Source organism: Artemia sp. Qi Xiang Cuo, chromosome 10, assembly GCF_049724085.1.
Source record: "Artemia sp. Qi Xiang Cuo chromosome 10, ASM4972408v1, whole genome shotgun sequence".
Taxonomy (NCBI): domain Eukaryota; kingdom Metazoa; phylum Arthropoda; class Branchiopoda; order Anostraca; family Artemiidae; genus Artemia; species Artemia sp. Qi Xiang Cuo.
This window is the reverse complement of record NC_142803.1, coordinates 49,179,302-49,197,397: the sequence shown is the minus strand read 5'-3', so window position 1 is coordinate 49,197,397 and position 18,096 is coordinate 49,179,302. Positions and strand designations below refer to the sequence as shown.

Sequence of the window (18,096 nt, the reverse complement as noted above, 5' to 3'; positions counted from 1 at the left end):
ACCCTACTACCAAACGCGGTTCTTTCGTTCTGCGCTGTAGGGAATGGCTTGCCATTGGCTCACTTGGCCCAAGGACGCGAACCCTCGTCCAATAATACGTCTTAAATATTTTTGATGATTTAGGCGTTCACGCGGTTTTTATCGTTTAAACTTCCTTAGAAATATTGTGCGTTGCACCTTTCTTAATGCTCACTGTCTTAGCGAAATCCAAAGACGGCAGTTTCTTTTCTTTGCTGATTAAGGAGTCAGAATTATTTTCAGAAGTTTCTTTTCTTTGCTTAATTATAGGAGTCAGAATTATCTTTAGAAAGAAGGAACTTTATTTTGGTATTTTAAATACATCGTGTTTTACTCATGGTACAAATTACCCTTCCCATCAATTAATGACGCCCCGTCATTAGTAGCTGCTCGCCTTTGGGCTTTTAAAATGTTTGCCATTTATTAACTATTTCTTCTACATAATTATTTTATATTTATGTTATGGCTTAATCAGGAGTGCTAAAAATTGTCTCTATTACTTTTCTTATTTTATTCTACATCCCTATCTAAAATTCATCTACCGGACTAAGATTATTCATGGTTCTAGGCTAGCTACTACACTAAAAAATGTTTTAATTCAATTTTTACAAGGCTTTTTTTTTATTTTGCTGTCTATATGACATACTACATTCTATCTACGCTACATTAAATGAATGACATAATAATACTACACCTAATTCTACTTGAATGTCTAGCGGTACATACATGAATGATTTATAACAAACAATATTGGGTTTACCATATTCACTGGTAACATTAAAAAACTTTCACTATTGGGATTTTTGAGTTACCAAAGTTTTTAAGAAGTAACATATGTAAATTCACATCTATTTCATTACCTTCGAGTCCTTAGTGTACTCAATCCTCCTGTTGTAAATTATTGTCCTTCACTCTTGTCGTCTTGGCAAAATTCTTTAAAGCACTTACGTTGTGGTTTCTTCATGGGACAGTTCAAGCCCGATTGTGTTCACACGACAGGCTTCCTCTAATTGTCAACTGGGAAATGATGCTTCCTACTACAGGTGTGGGAATATGCCATCAGAGTTCATTCTCACCTGCTTTTCGATAGTTCATAGGGGTGCCTTATCTTTCGGGATATTTTGAGGCACATAGAGAATGTATTCTCGTATAAAATTGTTCTTTGTGTCTCTTATAAACTTGTTAGCTCATGGCTTGCGTCTATTAACCTTTGCGGTGATTTCTAGGTTAATCACGGGGGAATTGAAGTTCCTTAAATTGGACATTGAAGTTGGACGGGTTGACATCAAACTATTGTGACTCCTTCGACATATTGTCTTTAACTTCAACTTCAAATATCTTCAAATATCGTTTAACTTCAAATATCGTTAAATATCATTTAACTTCATCCTTCCACCTGTTCGATGGGGTTCTCAGAATTAAACTTCAAATTGTATTTAACTTCAACTTCAAATATCTTCAAATATCATTTAACTTCAAATATCGTTAAATGTCATTTAACTTCATCTTTCCACCTGTTCGATGGGGTTCTCAGAATTAAACTTCAAATTGTCTTTAACTTCAACTTCAAATATCTTCAAATATCTTTAAATATCATTTAACTTCAAATATCGTTAAATATCTCGTACGAATCTGGTACTGATCGAGCTGGATACTAAGATTCAAATATAGTGTTACCTGATACGTAATACGGTTCATGTTCGAAGGAACAACGATCAAAGGTAACTGTTGTTTTCGTAGGCGAAGGTGGGATGAAAATTGCCTGGAGTCTATGGTGAGTACTCTTCGTTGGTTGAGGTATGATGAAAATAGATGCTACTAGGTTGTATCTGCACTGGGCAACTCATTGTAATGCTCGATATCCAATGTGCCAATCCACTTCCTGTAATAAAAATATCGAGGCAGAATCACACGTTCCTTAAAGTAAACACTCATAGTACAAATAAGTCACGTATTAATTGGGTACATTAATTTCTAAGCTATGAGACAGAATTAAATAAATACACTAATATTAGTACTCACAACGAAAAATAAAACAGAGATGTCTTCAAATTTGTTTTGAGAAAGGAAACATCGATAAAGGGCTTATATAATTCTTCAATACTTATTAAATAAACATAAAGGACTTATATAATTCTTCAATACTTATTAAATAAACATAATTTACCCTGCATTATTAAGTTTGAGGTCTAATTTTACAACATATTTCATGCCTGCATTGTTCACGCACGCCCGTGCTGTATAAGAAACGCATGTTGCAGCGTCATAACCACACGGTTTTACGTAAACGATACTACAATGAGGGAACAAGACATAACAAGGACGAATGGAGACCTCTATACCCACTCGTTTTTTAATGTCTTTCCTACTTTTTGGCTTAGATGTTCTCATGGGGCTCCGGGTTTAACCTCTGCATTTCAGCTGTTTCCCTGTGTTCTTCTCTTAGTTTTCGTCTTCTTATTCCTAGAATTTTCCATAATTAAAAGTCAATGGAGTTCTTATGGTCAGGGAGTTTGCGAATACGAAACATACGGCCAATAATATGTTCCACCAGAAATTGGTCGAGAACAATCCGTATCTATTATCTACATACGTTAATCTCGAACAAAACGGCAAGTAAAAAAAGGAAGATTAAACACTAAAAACCTAAAAACAGAGCAAAACACGATTCAGATCAAGCTCTAGCTATGAATAGTGTCAGATTATCGAATTTTTAAGTCAAGTTAGGCATATTTGATTTACTTTTGATTAATTTTCTTCATAGTTAAAAAAAAATTATTTCCAATCTTCACGTGGAAGGCAATTTCATACAAATGAACTTAAGAAAGGGGTAGGTACCAAAGCAGTACTGCAAAACATACACTAAGAGCCCTGTCTTAATGAGTTTAATAATGGTTGTAGGGATTCTACATCTTAGAAAGCTCTTATGCCCATTGTAGAGAGGAGATTTCGCCTCGTCTTAATCCATGTATAAGACCATTAGTAAAGATGTCACCGTCATCACCTTGCAGTCTTCTTATTGGTAGGAATTAAACGATTAGTAAAAAACCACGGCTTTCTCTCCTCTAAACCAATAGCTGTCATGACCCTTGAGTTCCTCCCCAGGCTTCCCACAGGACGTGGTCCAACGCCAGTTGTCGTCCTCAGTAGACCACGAGCTTCCTACCTTTGGTTATTTTCTGTTCCAACCTTTCTATAATCCTTTAAAAGGGCATAGAAATAACACTAACAAAAATAAGACATCTAAAACTTAATCAAATCCTTAGTAACATGACTAATTTAGTCTAAGGTGCGCAAAAAAAATTGTTTAATTGGGGGGGGGGGGAGTTGCATACAAATATTATCTCTGTTCTATTATACCAATAGAGCAAAGCAAAACAGTTTTTATTTTTTTCTTTTTTTTTTTTTTTTTAACAGAAAATACGTCAGTATAGCAATCAAGGATGCTTGTTGTAACAAAACATTGAACGTAGATTTAATTAAACTGAAGTACTAAGGTATGTCTTATGTCTAGCTACAAAAATGAAACCTACATATGCTCATCCTCTCTCGCTCTTAAATAAATAGAGCAACATAAAAAGAAAATTGACATTTTCAAATAAGCAGTTTTTAAGAACAATAGACAGACTTTTGACAACCTTTCTTAATTGTGTTGAAGGGTATCTGTTTATAAAAAAAGCAATAAGGTAAGTCTGATATTTGCCATCATTACAAATAACCCATAAAATTAATAAGCGCAAATAGCACGGATATTTATCCACTAGGGGACCTAACGTGTGCGAGGGGAGTCGACCCCAGCAATACAAATGACACTCGACCAAAAAAAAATACATTCATGTATTTTTAATTATCCTCTGTAAACAATCATGAACACTGGCTTGTTTTACATCTACATGGCTCTAAAGCAGCCATGGTTCAAAATTCAAATTTGAATTTCTTGTGACTCATCTTGCGGAGCTAATTCAGAATTTGAATTTTTTCTAGCACCATCATTCAGATGAAGGTCATCTGTGTAGGTAAAGGAGACCCTTTTAAACCTATCCCCATGCCTCCATTTTCTGTGATCAACGGTCTCCTTCGCCGAATTTCTCGCCTTATGCAGAGTTCCAGTCACAGCTGGGTAACAACTCTTTTTTTTGCTTCCTTCGGCGACTTTAGCTAAGCTTCCTATTGGATGTGTGCTTATGCCGCTGCCGCCAATGTTCGTAGTGCTAGCTACCGCTGGCACCACTTATTGGGGTGTATGTGCGGGGTCACCACTTTTAAATGCAAAAATGGTGCAAAAAGATTGCTATGCCACTTACTCGAATGACGCAAAAAGATTGCTATGCCACTTACTCGAATGACGCAAAAAGATTGCTATGCCACTTACTCGAATGACGCAAAAAGATTGCTATGCCACTTACTCGAATGACGCAAAAAGATTGCTATGCCACTTACTCGAAGGGGAGAACCCCTTGTCAGCCCAAATGTTAGTGAGATTCCCGCTCTTACCCCAACGGTTCTGCAAATATCGGGGTTGGTACTTCCCTATTTACAGTATACCCTGTCCCAGGGTCTTATAACGTAATCGAGTGGTCAAATGGCCACTCCCTAAAGCCTAATGTACCTGCCTTGGGTTACGGCTAGAAAATCTCTACTCTCTCCTTGGAGGTAACAACCCTCCCTGTTAATATAATAATGACGGTACCGTGTAGCTCTATTCCTACCCTGCCTGGGTTACGGAAAATAGTACACAGTCCGTACAAAATACCTTACTTGTATTCTTCCAAAAGGGTCACAAATACCACAAAAATATATATATCCCCCACTGGGGTCAGAACGCAGACTAAAACATAATAATTATTTGTACAGCACTGTTTGTATGGGTGGACCGTCAATTGGCCCAGCCAATCAGCTACCTCCTCATTCAAACCCAATTTTACCTCTTAGATTTATCTTTCAATGACTCCCAACCAGGAAGTATAAAAATAACCTTGCTTCACAGCTTACCTATTGCAAAACCACTATCGCTTAGTAACGGGAATTTAACCTGTCTTTTTGAAATTATACTATAAGCAAATGTAATTAAAGAAACGAAAATAGGTCATTTATCTGAAAGGAAAAGAAACAGGGGTGGAACCCCAACACTTCCTTTGCTAAATTGTAGCAGTGTTATCCTTGAACAATAAGTTTATAGCCTGTACCTGTAGTAAGGCTGAGTTAGGACCCCATTTGCTACTATTATGCCTAAAATTCTTCTGTTTCTACCAACGTTTCATCGGTCCAGCTAGATTTGGTTTTTCTTTACGTATTATCTTTTATTTTATTCTTTCGATTCACGGTACAAATACTTTATTATTTAGTAATATACGGCACTACTACATTGCATTTATTACTAACACTAAAAAAAACTGCTAATTATACACTTGCTTCTACTTGTTAAAAACTGAATACTATTTTTTTTTTTCATTTTACAATCTTTTATTGAGCCTTTTCTTACATTTTTTCTATTGTACCCAACTCTTTGAGGGGATACAAATTTATTTCTAATTGCCAAAGTTCAAGCTAAGCTGCTCGAAGTTTTGCTAATTCGAGCGCCGCTAAAAGCGAAGTCCATTTACCTTCCTCTTTCGACAAAGCCATTTCTGTTTCAATATACAATTTTTATTTAGTCAACTCGACCTAGTTTTCCCAACTTCCACCAGTTAAAACTTAAAGAAAATAAAAATATAGTATATATGTATACAAGCATTGAATCAACTCATAATAAATTTATTTTATTTTTTTTTTCTTAACCTATTTTGGGGTAGGCTATTATCTCCTATGAGATATAAGGGGTTTCCTATCGTATCCTAGCGGTTATAGGCCTAATCACTTTACTTATACGTCTGTATCCCTCCAATAATTAAATTTAAATTACAAAGTTCTTATAGCCTATTTAGTTCGCAGTTTTCCTCCAATTTCCGACTCGCGCCATTTGTAGAAATAGAACTTTTCTGGCCGTCCTGATAGCGGTAATGAAGATTGATCGCGTCAAGTCTAAAATTATATCTTAAACTGTGAACTTACACTTTATAGGTACTCCGATAGCGCCGCTTATAGCGCTAAAGATTGTGTCAACTAGGCTAGCGCCGCCCTCAATTAAATGGGAGAAAATTGAATATGTAGACATATAAATGTGGCCTCTTTTTTTTCTCGAGCTATCTGGAGATCAGATTCCCTGAGAGCATTTACTTTAGAGACATGCGAACGGATCACCTACCGTCAGACTACATCCAAACATATAAGATGAAATAAACACAGGTAAAAATGCAATAGATTTATTAAACGTACATATTCAGGTGTACAGCAATGGGTCACTTCAAATGACAATAACGGTGACAACGATGAAAGAATATAAGAATTCTGTCTGAATGGTCCTGAATCTACATTACGAATAATTTTAAAAAGCACTTTTACCCCACTACCAAACGCAGTTCTTTCGTCCTGCGCTGTAAGGACTGGCTTGCCATTGGCTCACGTGGCCCAAGGACGCGAACCCTCGTCCAATAATACGTCTTAAATATTTTTGATGATTTAGGCGTTCACACGGTTCTTATCGTTTAAACTTCCTTAGAAATATTGTGCGTAGCACCTTTCTTATTGCTCACTGTCTTAGCGAAATCCAAAGACTGCAGTTTCTTTTCATTGCTGATTAAGGACTTTTTATTTTTGAAACTAGATTTAGCTTAATTATAGGAGTCAGAATTATCTTTAGAAAGAAGGAACTTTATTTTGGTATTTTAAATACATCGTGTTTTACTCATGGTACACACGTTAACAATGCTATTACCAATGTTAATAGCAGTCCATCAACTGTAAAGACAAGGCATTGGCTATGAATCTTTTAGAAAACAAAGAATATTGAATTCTTCGATCCTCTTGGCCTACCGTATACTTTCTACAGGCAGCACATTAAAAATTTTCTTGAGGAAAGTGAGATATCTTTTATTCAAAATCGGAAGCGAGTACAAGATTGATCAACCAAAAGCTGTGGTTTTCACGCACTTTTATAGTTTGTTTTCTGATGTCGCGAACATACTTACAGTGAATTCCTCTACATTTATGGCGACAGCCCTTGATTGAATGACTTTCTAGTTGAAAATAACTCTTTCCTACAATATAATACAAATTTTGGTGCCCTAAGAGTCAAATGCTTTAAAAATGTATTTAAATTTGTTGATTAATAAAATTTATATGTACGAAACACTGTTTCCTTTTATATTTCTTCTTCTACTTATAGGTAAACAACAGAAACGATAAGTTGCATCAGCTTGTCAGGATTTAACTTGTACTCATCTTGGCATGCAAAGTCGGGGTCACATTTTCTACAATATATTGTAACTTCATTTTTAATAGATATTTTGTAAAGTCAATAATACTATTCTGATTCATATTATAAAATTTCTGTTTTCCAATTTGCTTATTCGAACTAATGTCATACACAAAGTTCTCATATGAAGAATCACTTTCTGTAACAGCCAAATAAAAATCTGTGGGTTTATAATCATAGTAGCCGATATCTTCACAGTGATGTCGTAAAAAACAGACTCTTTTCTTACTCCAGCAATTGAAGCGTAGACCAGATTCTTCTTTCCAAAACAATAAAACCACGACGATGCCAGTCTCTTAAAAATAAACTGAAATTACGTTTAGGGCTTTTGCAATCATGCTAGGGTAAGTGTTTTCCCATTGATCACATTTATCATAGTGACAATTGGAGCATAGGAAACCTCTAGTATGAGAGTCACAAATCTCTTTAAGACAGAAATTACAGTCTTTAATTTGCAAAGCATATCCTCTATGCAATTCGCATGGATTCCATAATGTACACTTTTCATTTTAGTCATTAGCAAAGGTACAATTCTCACAGGATGACCAGGTGCCCAGTGTGTACAAACCACAGTTTATAGAATTAGCAGTATGATCATACCCTATCTCACCCATTATGAAAACCCGGACCTAGGTGCAAGTGCTCCAAAGAACGTTTTTGCAGATATGAATATAAGCGGCATTAGATCTTTTCACGGGTAGACAAGTCAGATTTCTCTTGGACACGAAACAAGTGGAAACCCGCTATTACGAATAATGTACTTTGTAACCATTTCTCATTGATTGACGGAAACAGACTAACCCGCTAATGTAGAAATAAGTGGGAGGAGCTTTTTGTTCGTACCGAGGATGAAGACTAGAAATGATCTGCGATAAACTTACTGGATAACTCTATAAACTGTAGTACCAAACATAATGGATGCGTGTAAAACATTTTTTCGATGTTGACTGTCTCACTTCCAAAAAGCAACTGAGTCATGGTCAATAAGATGAATGTCTCCTAGGAGGAATGACGTAACAATACATGCTTGGACAAGCAGTCGTTCAAAATTCCCGTCTAGGTAGTGGTTAAAAGCAAAATGACTATCATTTTGTCTTGTCTCAATTAATATATCAATAAATTTAGTAAATGCAGCTAGGCCATGAAGACAAAGTTTCATGGAATAGTCCGTATATGAAAGGGGCTGTTCCCTCCTCAACGCCTCGCTCTTTACGCTAAAGTTTTTTATTGTTTTAAAAAATAAAGTTGTGAGACAGAGTCAAACTTTAGCGTAAAGACCGAGGCGTTGAGGAGGGGACAGCCCCTTTCATATACGGAATAATTTCTGTTCGTTTTAAGTTTTAATGTCGCTCCTAACTTTCAGTTTAAAGAACTTATTTTTTTATTTAATTTCTGATCGTTTTTTATTTAATGTATCTTTTATTTTGTCTCCCCGTCATTGAATAAGCGAACAAAATTTGAACGAAAATTTTACTTTTCTTTTGCTAAATGGCTGTCTTTAAATTTTGTTCTGACGTAATTTACAAATTAACTTACGTAACGAACTTTTATATTCGTTTATTTTTCTTCTGGCAAAAAATACAATGTTGCTGATTTTTGCAGATATGAGCTTGAAAACTATGTACTAGGGTTTTCTGATACGCTGAATCTGACGGTGTGATTTTCATTAAAATTCTTTCACTTGTAGGGGATGTTTCCCCCCCCCTTTTGAAAAATCAGGTAAATTTTCTCAGGCTCGTAGCCTTTGATGAGTAATACTAAACTTATTAAAACTTTATATATTTAGAATCAGCATTATAAGCCCATTCTTTTGATACATTTAGTGACATCAAAATCCCGTTTTTAAAAGTTTCGATTACTATTGAGCCGTATCACTTTTTTTTTATTGTTTTTTTTATTACGTATATGTTATTACGTATATGATGGGGTTCTCCCCTTTTTCAATACCACGCTCTTTACGTTAAAAGTTACAAATTTTTTTAATTCACAAACCCCTGAATCACAAAGGCCGTTTAATTAGAATAGATAGCTCTTTTGAAAGCACTAAAAAAAACTGTAGCGTAAAGAGCGAGGTATTGACTTGGGGGAGAACCCCCTCATATACGTAATAATTTCTGTTCGTTTGAAGTTCTAATGTTGCTTCTTACTTTCAGTTGAAAAATTTAGTTTTTTAAAAATTTAATTTCTGATCGTTTTTTAAATAATGCTGGGAAATCCGGCGCCCCCTTCATAGAAATGTCCCTTACCCCAAATAAACATCCTCCACGGAAAAATTCTCCCGAGTAACTCCCTCCTCCAGCCCCCCCCCCCACCAGAAAAAATCCTTCCTGAAAATGTCTGTATACTTCCCAATAACCAACAATATCTAAGCAATGGGCAAAGTTCATAACTTGCAGCCATTCCCCTGGGAACTATGGGGGATTAAGTCATCCTAAAAGACATATTTATTAAAATTTTCAACAATGCTGAGCAAAATGGCTGTCTCAAAATTTTAATTGGGTGACTTTCAGAAAAAAATGAGCGTGAGAGGGGGCCTAGTTGCCCTCCATTTTTTTGGTCTCTTAAAAGGGGCACTAGAACTTTTAATTTCCGTTCCAATGAGCCCTCCTACGGTATTCTAGGACCACTGGGTCAATACGACTACCCCTGGGAAAAAAACAAACAAACAAATAAACACGCATCCGGGATCTTTCTTCTGGCAAAAAATGGAAAATTCCACATTTTTGTAGATAGGAACTTGAAATCTCTACAGTATGGTTCTCTGAGACACTGAATATGATAGTGTGAATTTTATTAAGTTTTTATAACTTTTAGAGGGTCTTTCCTCTTTTTTCGAAAATCAGCCAAATTTTCTCAGGCGTATAACTGTTGATGGGTGAGGTTAAACTTGATGAACCTTATATATTTGAAATCAAAATTAAAATCTGATTCTTTTGATGCATCTATTGGTATCAAAATTCCGTTTTTAGTTTCGGTTACCATTGAGCCGGGTCGCTCCTTACTTACAGTTCCTTACCAGAACTGTTTGATACATTTTAACAAATCAATAGCTTAACTTATAAACTATAAGGGTGTATTTTAATTCTTAAGTCCTAACATGCAAAAAAACTGAAAGCCGAACAGTCAACTAAGGCTGTATCCAGGGGGAATATTGGGCTTTGACCCCCCCCCCCCCTCGAAATGATTGTCTCGCTCGTAAAAATGTAAAAAAAAATTTATATAACCACATTTTTTATGGGCTTTTTATTTCATTTTTTGTGTAAAGCCCTCCCCTTCCCAAAAAATTCTTGAGTAAAACACCTCCCGAAAACAAAATCCTCGATATGGCCCTGCAGCCAACTGAACACCCAAAATAATAAGCTTGAGACAAAGCATACCCACCAAAAGCTAAGAAACCTAAATGTGGAAAAACCCTAACAGCCAAGTAAACATCCTAATTCACAACTTTTAGACAAGACAAACCAAAGTAAGCAAGGTAAGCAAAGTAAGCAATGTTGCAAGTGACACTTTTGGTGTGCCAGCGATTCCTTTTGTCTCTCTTTTTTATAGTAAATTGTTATTACTGCTTCTACTTTCAAAAAAATATGTTCGCTTATATTTTTTATATTAGAATTCTTAGACCCTAATTCATAATTTTCAGAGAAGTCAAAGCATGAACTACCAAAGTGAACATCAAGAAAACAATTATGGTGCACAGCGACCGGTTTATAGTCCTATATCAGAGCCTTCCTCTTCACCAAAGTAAGTAATATCTTCTAAAAAAACACGGTTGCTGATATTCTTAATATTAGAATTATTATACTAACTTCCTAAAACTCCAATTTTACAATGGTTTGATCAAATTTAGTTTTCAAGTGGTTGCGATCACCTAATCCTTGCTAATATATCTCCTAGTTTATCTCTCCAGAATTGTAATTTAACTGTTCTTTTAAAGTGTAGTATGGGTGGTATATTTGTATTTATCATATGCCTGAATGTGTCGTAGCGGATAGTAAGAGTGCAAAAGGGGTTTGTGTTGTTTGAATATTCAGATATTTTGGAAGCAGCTAAAGCTTATCAAGCTTGTTTACTTTGGTTTCTTATTTAGTTTGAAGTACTTCTCATTATCTGAACTTTTTATTGACGAACTATTTCAAAACTTCCCTAAAAGCCATTACTTTATTTTGTTTGAACAAGACAGTACTGTTTTAAAAAATTAACGTCTATTGGTATATTTAATAATGAAATTTTCACTACAATTTTTTAAAAACTCCTATTTTATAAAGCTTTGACAAAATTTGGTTTTTAAACAGTTCTGATTAGTGCTTTTAGATCTCCTAGTTTATCTTTTTGGAATTATAATTGAACTTGATATAAAATTTTAAAATGAATGTGATGTTTTATTTTTTTTTTCTTATACTTAATTGTGTCGTTGCCAGTAGTTAGAGTGGAATAGGGTTGATTTTTATTTGCTTATTCAGGTATCTCGAAAGGAATTAAGCTTTATGAGGGTTAGGGTTATTTACTAATGGTTTCTTATTTAGCTCGAAGTACTCCCTTAAAATGAATCTTTTCATTCGTGACTTGTTTCAAAAACTTCTTCAAAAATTTTCTGTAGTATACAGTTATGTTAGACAACGTTGTATTGGTTAAAATCTAAGAAGAAAAGAAATATTACTCTTTTCCAATATTTATGCTGGAAGTGTAAGACCAACTTAGATCAACTAAAGTCAGATGATATTAAGTACAACTGCTCAGCTTATTACCTTAACTGTCTATGAAATTGGGTTTTCGCGGGTGATTCTTTGCCTTATTATCTGACAATTCAACCAGAATATAACAACAGTTGATTCAAAACTTGGTTAGAGCCAAAATATAATCTAATTCCTAGCAATATGATTAAAATCCTTGACTACAGTGTTGCAGTAAGACATCGTTTTAAGAAGAAGTGAGTTTATTCTTAAAGAACGGCATAACTTTTTTTTAGTTTTCAACCGTCTTATATTAAGTTTTTCTTATGCATATAACAGTGTACATTTTTTAAATGCGATCAAATAGCACCTATATTGCTAATAATATATAAATTTTATTTTTAGATCCAGTTCTTCGTCGCTCACTGACATCTCCAATATGACTAAACTTTACCAAAGATGGAATGAACTTTTAAAAAAATTAGATGCACTTACAGTTGAAAATTCAGAAGTTGAACAGAAGCAAATATTGACCAAAATGTCACTAGAAAAAAAAGAAGCACTTGTAGAAAGCCTTACGAAAAATTTCAATGAAACTATCATCAATGACCTAAGGCGCAAAGAATTGGAGATAGAAATCCAGGAAACTAAGACAAGACTTGATGCACTACATGCTGAGATACGCTACGTGCTCAGTATCAACGATCTTGAGCTTATAACTAATGAAAAACGTTATAAAAGTAAAGCCGAAGAGTATCAAAATATATGGACGAGATTATATGAATTGAAAAAGGGTATCGATTCTCTCTTAATTGAGTATGGGTACATCAGAGAATCAATAGTCAAAAAACAGATGAAAATATTTGACTTAAGGAAAGATCTTAAGATTTTGAATGAATGCAAACGCAAAATCCAAAGAAAAAACTGTATATTTCGGAAAGAGTTGGAATCAATTAAAGCAGAAATCGACAATGAGTTTGAAAAGGCTCAAAAATTTCTTTTAGAAATAAATACGGGCATTCAATCCCTGTTTTCATGCCCAACTCCTGATTACTTGCTAACTCCTCATATCCAACAATCTTTAAATTATCTGTAGTTGTCACGCATCCTGCCAATGATGATGAGAACTGACACATAAACAAATCTCATCACAACAGAAGTTTAAAAATACAAACTTATCTTCTAAGACAACAGAAAACTAAGGCCTCTTTGTTTATTACAAAAGAAACAGTAAGCCATCTGTTGGAACCCTTGGTCCCAGTTTTTCAGATAAATGTCCCTCCCAGATTCCTTTCTTTTGGCCCCTTAATTATTTTCCTTCCCCGAGTAATAATTATTAATTTTCCTTTTATTTTGTGACGCTATTTTAAGTCCTCTGAATTGCGTAGTTAGTTAATAGACCACGAGGTAAGAAATTAAGCAGTTAGGGAGGTTGACCAGTAACTTAGTAAGTCCTCGGATTGGCTGGAAAAATTCATTACCACCCCGTACCCCGTCGCAGAGACGTGGCTAGCGAAGCGGGCTGGAAGAAAGAGTGCCTTTTTTGAGTTAGTTCTTTTGTAGCGTGTCTTGAATACAGTAAGAATTTTTATACTATATACGCTTTTAACTTTTCAGCCTAGGTCGAGTCTAAAGAGATAGCTAGAAATCTTATCGGTAACCCTTGGCTTTAAATGTGGCCCTGGGACTATTCGATCACGCTAGTAGACACGGAACCGTTGGAGTAACCGCGGAAATCCCATTATTTTGGGCCGACGAGGGATTCTCCCCCTCCAGTAAGTGGCATAGCAACCTCTTTGCGCCATTTTTGCCTCAAAAGTAGTGACCCCGTACGTTAAACCTCCAATACCATCAAACTGTAAGGCATTTTCATTTGTTGTCACAGTTTAGTCAGCTTTACTTAAAAAAAGATTTCACATCATAACTTCCTTCTATTAAACTACATATAATTTTATTTCCTCAGTCTTGCACTTGACTAATTTAAAGGGAGTTAATTTATCCTATATTGAAGGCTGTTTTTCCTTAATTACCTATCATTTATGACAATTTCCTAAGTTAGTTCGAATGAAAAGTTGCTCATTGACATTTACCTAAACAATAACATTGTAATGTTATTAAAGAATTGCTTTTGATAAGCTAGGATCTAACACAGAATAATTTGCTCAGTTGAATTTAGTTCTTATCCTTTTCTAGATGGGCCATCATCAAGATAATTTTAATATCAAAACTTTGTCTTTGGGGCTAGACTTAGGTGCGTGGATTTGGGTGGTGATGTCATAAGGCTCGGCTTGAGATAAACGATGACTTTGGGCTTGGTGCCTTGTGGCTTCAAAGAAAATAAGAAAAGAATAAACTTTTTATTTCAGATTATTTCAGAATTGCGCAAAAATTGGTGGAATTCAAAGACTAGTTAATGAAGAATAAACTATCCAGTTCAAACAAATTAAAAACTGCATAAGTTAATAATGTGATTGTAAAATCGTATTAGTAGAAATGCAAAGGGTACAACAGGATTGGACTTGCTTAAATACTTGATATATTTCTTATTTGAAATGCCTCTGGTCTATTAGCTCTATTGCTAATTCCTTCACCATTTCTACCCTTGGAGTTAATTTGGAAATATATGGCAATGAGGTCTTAGATATATGCAGTGTGTTTTCTTTATATGTGTAGTGTATTTTCTAAGTTGTCTTTAAGTGCGTGGGTGATACGTTTGAATAATAATGTGAGTATAAGGGAAAAATATAGGAAAGGATCATTGACCAAATGCTAAAAACCATTTTAAAAATAAAAAGAAAAGTAGCATATGCCAACAACGACTATACATTGGCTAACGTGACCTAGTTAATAAAGTCGAATTATGGGTATACGGACTTAGCTGGGAAACACCTTGACTCGATTGTGGACGCTATCATCAAACTTTATGACCTATAAGCTTTATAACTGATGCTGAATACTTGCCAACTGATTAAGATAGGTAAAAGTACACAATGGAAAATGTAATAGATTTAAAGGAATGTGTCTTATACCAAAACATGGTTTGTCAATTGACCCTACCAATTTATAATGTTAAAATAGGTTCATGCATTTTGGACATCTTGGTAAAAGAATCTCAATAAGAAGATATTCCAAATTCTTGTGAAACTTTAATAGGGAGCACAAAAAGAGAAATATTTATCCATCTATGAATCGATCTATGGTTATTTTCGGTACCTAAATCAATCATAGAAGCCAAGTCTTGTTGATCACACATCTTGGTAAAAGAATCTCAATAAGAAGATATTCCAAATTCTTGTGAAACTTTAATAGGGAGCACAAAAAGAGAAATATTTATCCATCTATGAATCGATCTATGGTTATTTTCGGTACCTAAATCATAGAAGCCAAGTCTTGTTGATCACACAGAAAAAATTCTTTTATCAGGAACATTCTTATTTGGCATAATTTCATACCAATTTATAATGTTAAAATAGGTTCGTGCATGTTGGACATCTTTTTAAAAGAATCTCAATAAGAAGATATTCCAAATTCTTGTGAAACTTTAATAGGGAGCACAAAAAGAGAAATATTTATCCATCTATGAATCGATCTATGGTTATTTTCGGTACCTAAATCAGTCATAGAAGCCGAGTCTTGTTGATCACACAGAAAAAATTCTTTTATCAGTAACATTCTTATGTGGCATAATTTTATACCAATTTATAATATTAAAATAGGTTTGTGCATGTTGGACATCTTTGTTAAAGAATCTCAATAAGAAGATATTCCAAATTCTTGTGAAACTTTAATAGGGAACACAAAGTTAATGTTTTATAAAGTATCTAATGTTTATGTTTAATGTTTATGGTGTTTAATGCATACTTATATGTAATGTATGCAGCACTATAATGTATACAAAATGTCTTCCTTTTTGTGGTGCTGGTTAAATATACGTTTTTATGTTCTTTTTGTCTTATAGAAAACAATATGCTCAAATCGGTAATATGGGATCTCAGAAAAATTTATTGAGTGTGGAATTCCACAGGGTTCGGTACTTGGACCCTTATTAATTTTGAGTGTTGTGAATGATCTTCCACTGTCTGTAAGTAAACTGGAAACAAGAATTAGTCAGATCCTCAAAAAGGATAATGCGGCTATAGTGCCTATGTTTGCTGATGATACTTCTTTAATGGTGGTAGCAAAGTCAGAGAGGTAGCTCCTAGAGAGTGTATACGAATCGCTAAATGAGGTTTCAAGGTGGCTGAGAGTGAATCAGCTAAAAGGGATCCCCAATAACAGCACTTTCTCGTATTTTTGAGGATGTCAGTTATTATCCATGGATACAGTTTATAAAATAGAAGACGGGTAGAACGTCAGAAGTTAATAAAGTATCTTGTTTTAATCAGAGATGAGACTCTCAGTTTTCAATCCCATGTTGAAAATTTATCGAGTAACTTGGGAATTATTTGCAAACTTAAACATACGTTTCCGACTAGTATACTTAGGCTTCTCTATTATTCGCTAATCCATCCTTATATTCTGTATTGTGTAACGTGATCACGAATCAAAAATTATAAACTACTTTTTCTTTCAATTTAGAAATAAGTATGTAAAGCAAAACATGCTTAAACTATCAGCTTAATTATAAAACTCACAGAAGTCATAAATATCGTCTATAGAATTTTAAGAATAGCCATTAAAGAAACAATGTATCTTATCTAAAGAAACTTTGTAGCATCTTTATGGCCCGGAACGAATATTCAATTACAATAAACAGTAATCTGTCTTGAAGCAAAAAGACAAGCTTTCAAGAATTTATGCAATAAATATTAGTTTGACGCGATTTCGCGTGACGGGCGGTCAACAATGTAGTTTATTTAAAGAAAATTTGTATCATTTAATTGTCCGAAACATATGTTCAATTGCAATAAATAATTATCTATTTTGCAACAAAAAGACAAGTTGTCAAGAAAAAGTAGATAAAAACAATACTTTATTAGCCAAAAATAGTCACTAGAGAAACAATGTATCTTATCTGAAGAAACTGTGTGTCGTTTTTATTATGTCCAATTGCAATAAATAATGGCTTGTCTTTTGGTTTCAAGACAGATTACTATTTATTGCAATTGAATATTCGTTCCGGCCATAAAGATGCTACAAAATTTCTTCAGATAAGATACATTGTTTCTTTAATGGCTATTCTTAAATTTCTACAGACGAAATTTACGACTTCTGTGAGTTTTATAATTAGGCTGATAGTTTAAGCAGGTTTTGCTTTACATACGTATTTATAAATTGAAAGGAAAAGTAGTTTATGATTTTTGATTCTCGATCACGTTACAATTGTTCTTCTGCATGTTTGGGTATATTTTCTTCATTCCCGTGTGGATTGTTTAGAACAAGTTAAGATGTCTCCGGTATATCAGAAAGGGAATTGGTTTGAGAAGATATATGGTAAAATGTAAGTATAAAGGCTTAAATTGCTGAAACTCGAATAGCATCGTCGGCCTTAAACCCTGGAAAGAGTTGATTTTGATCGTTTCAAATTAATTTACTCAAAACTATCTGATATTCTTAGTAATGTTTGATCATTTAGAGAAATTGTGCTTTTAGTTTTGAGGAATAAGGTAACTTGAAAGTTCGACTAGAATTTTTAACCTTAAAAAAGTGCATTCCAAGTAACTTGATGATTTTGATTGTTTCAGATGAATTTCCTTAAAATCTATCAGATACTCTTAATAATATTAGATAATTTTGGGAAACTTAGCTCTTAGTTAGGAGAAATAAGGTAACTTAATGCCTTGACTAGAATCCCAAACTTAAAAAAAGTGTATTTCAAGTAGTGTGAGGATTTTGATCGTTTCAAGTGAATCCGCTTAAAATTTATCTAATATTTTAATAAAATAAAATGATTTTCAGAAACTTAGCTTTTAGTTTTAAAAAGTGAGGTAACTTGATGCCTTGACTAGAACCCCGAACCTAAAAAAATTCCTTGTTAACAACCTCAAGGTCTTGCTCTCTGGTTCTAAACCGGGTTAAACTTTTCGTGTAGCCTTGAGAAGATTTGTTAGTTCC

General features: G+C 34.2%; 1 protein-coding gene across 4 annotated transcripts in view; it reads left to right on the top strand.

The window, feature by feature from the left end:
* Positions 1-16,603, top strand: part of LOC148947850 (uncharacterized) — a 34,649-nt gene extending 18,046 nt beyond the window's left edge. For all 4 annotated transcript variants that reach the window (XM_089095117.1, XM_089095118.1, XM_089095116.1 and 1 more), the window contains exons 2-3: positions 11,013-11,113; positions 12,448-16,603. In XM_089095117.1, the coding sequence (XP_088951243.1) occupies positions 11,025-11,113; positions 12,448-13,138 (780 nt within the window). In that variant the 5' untranslated portion in view covers positions 11,013-11,024 and the 3' untranslated portion in view covers positions 13,139-16,603. The remainder of the gene's footprint in view (positions 1-11,012; positions 11,114-12,447) is intronic.
* Positions 16,604-18,096: the final 1,493 nt, after the last annotated feature.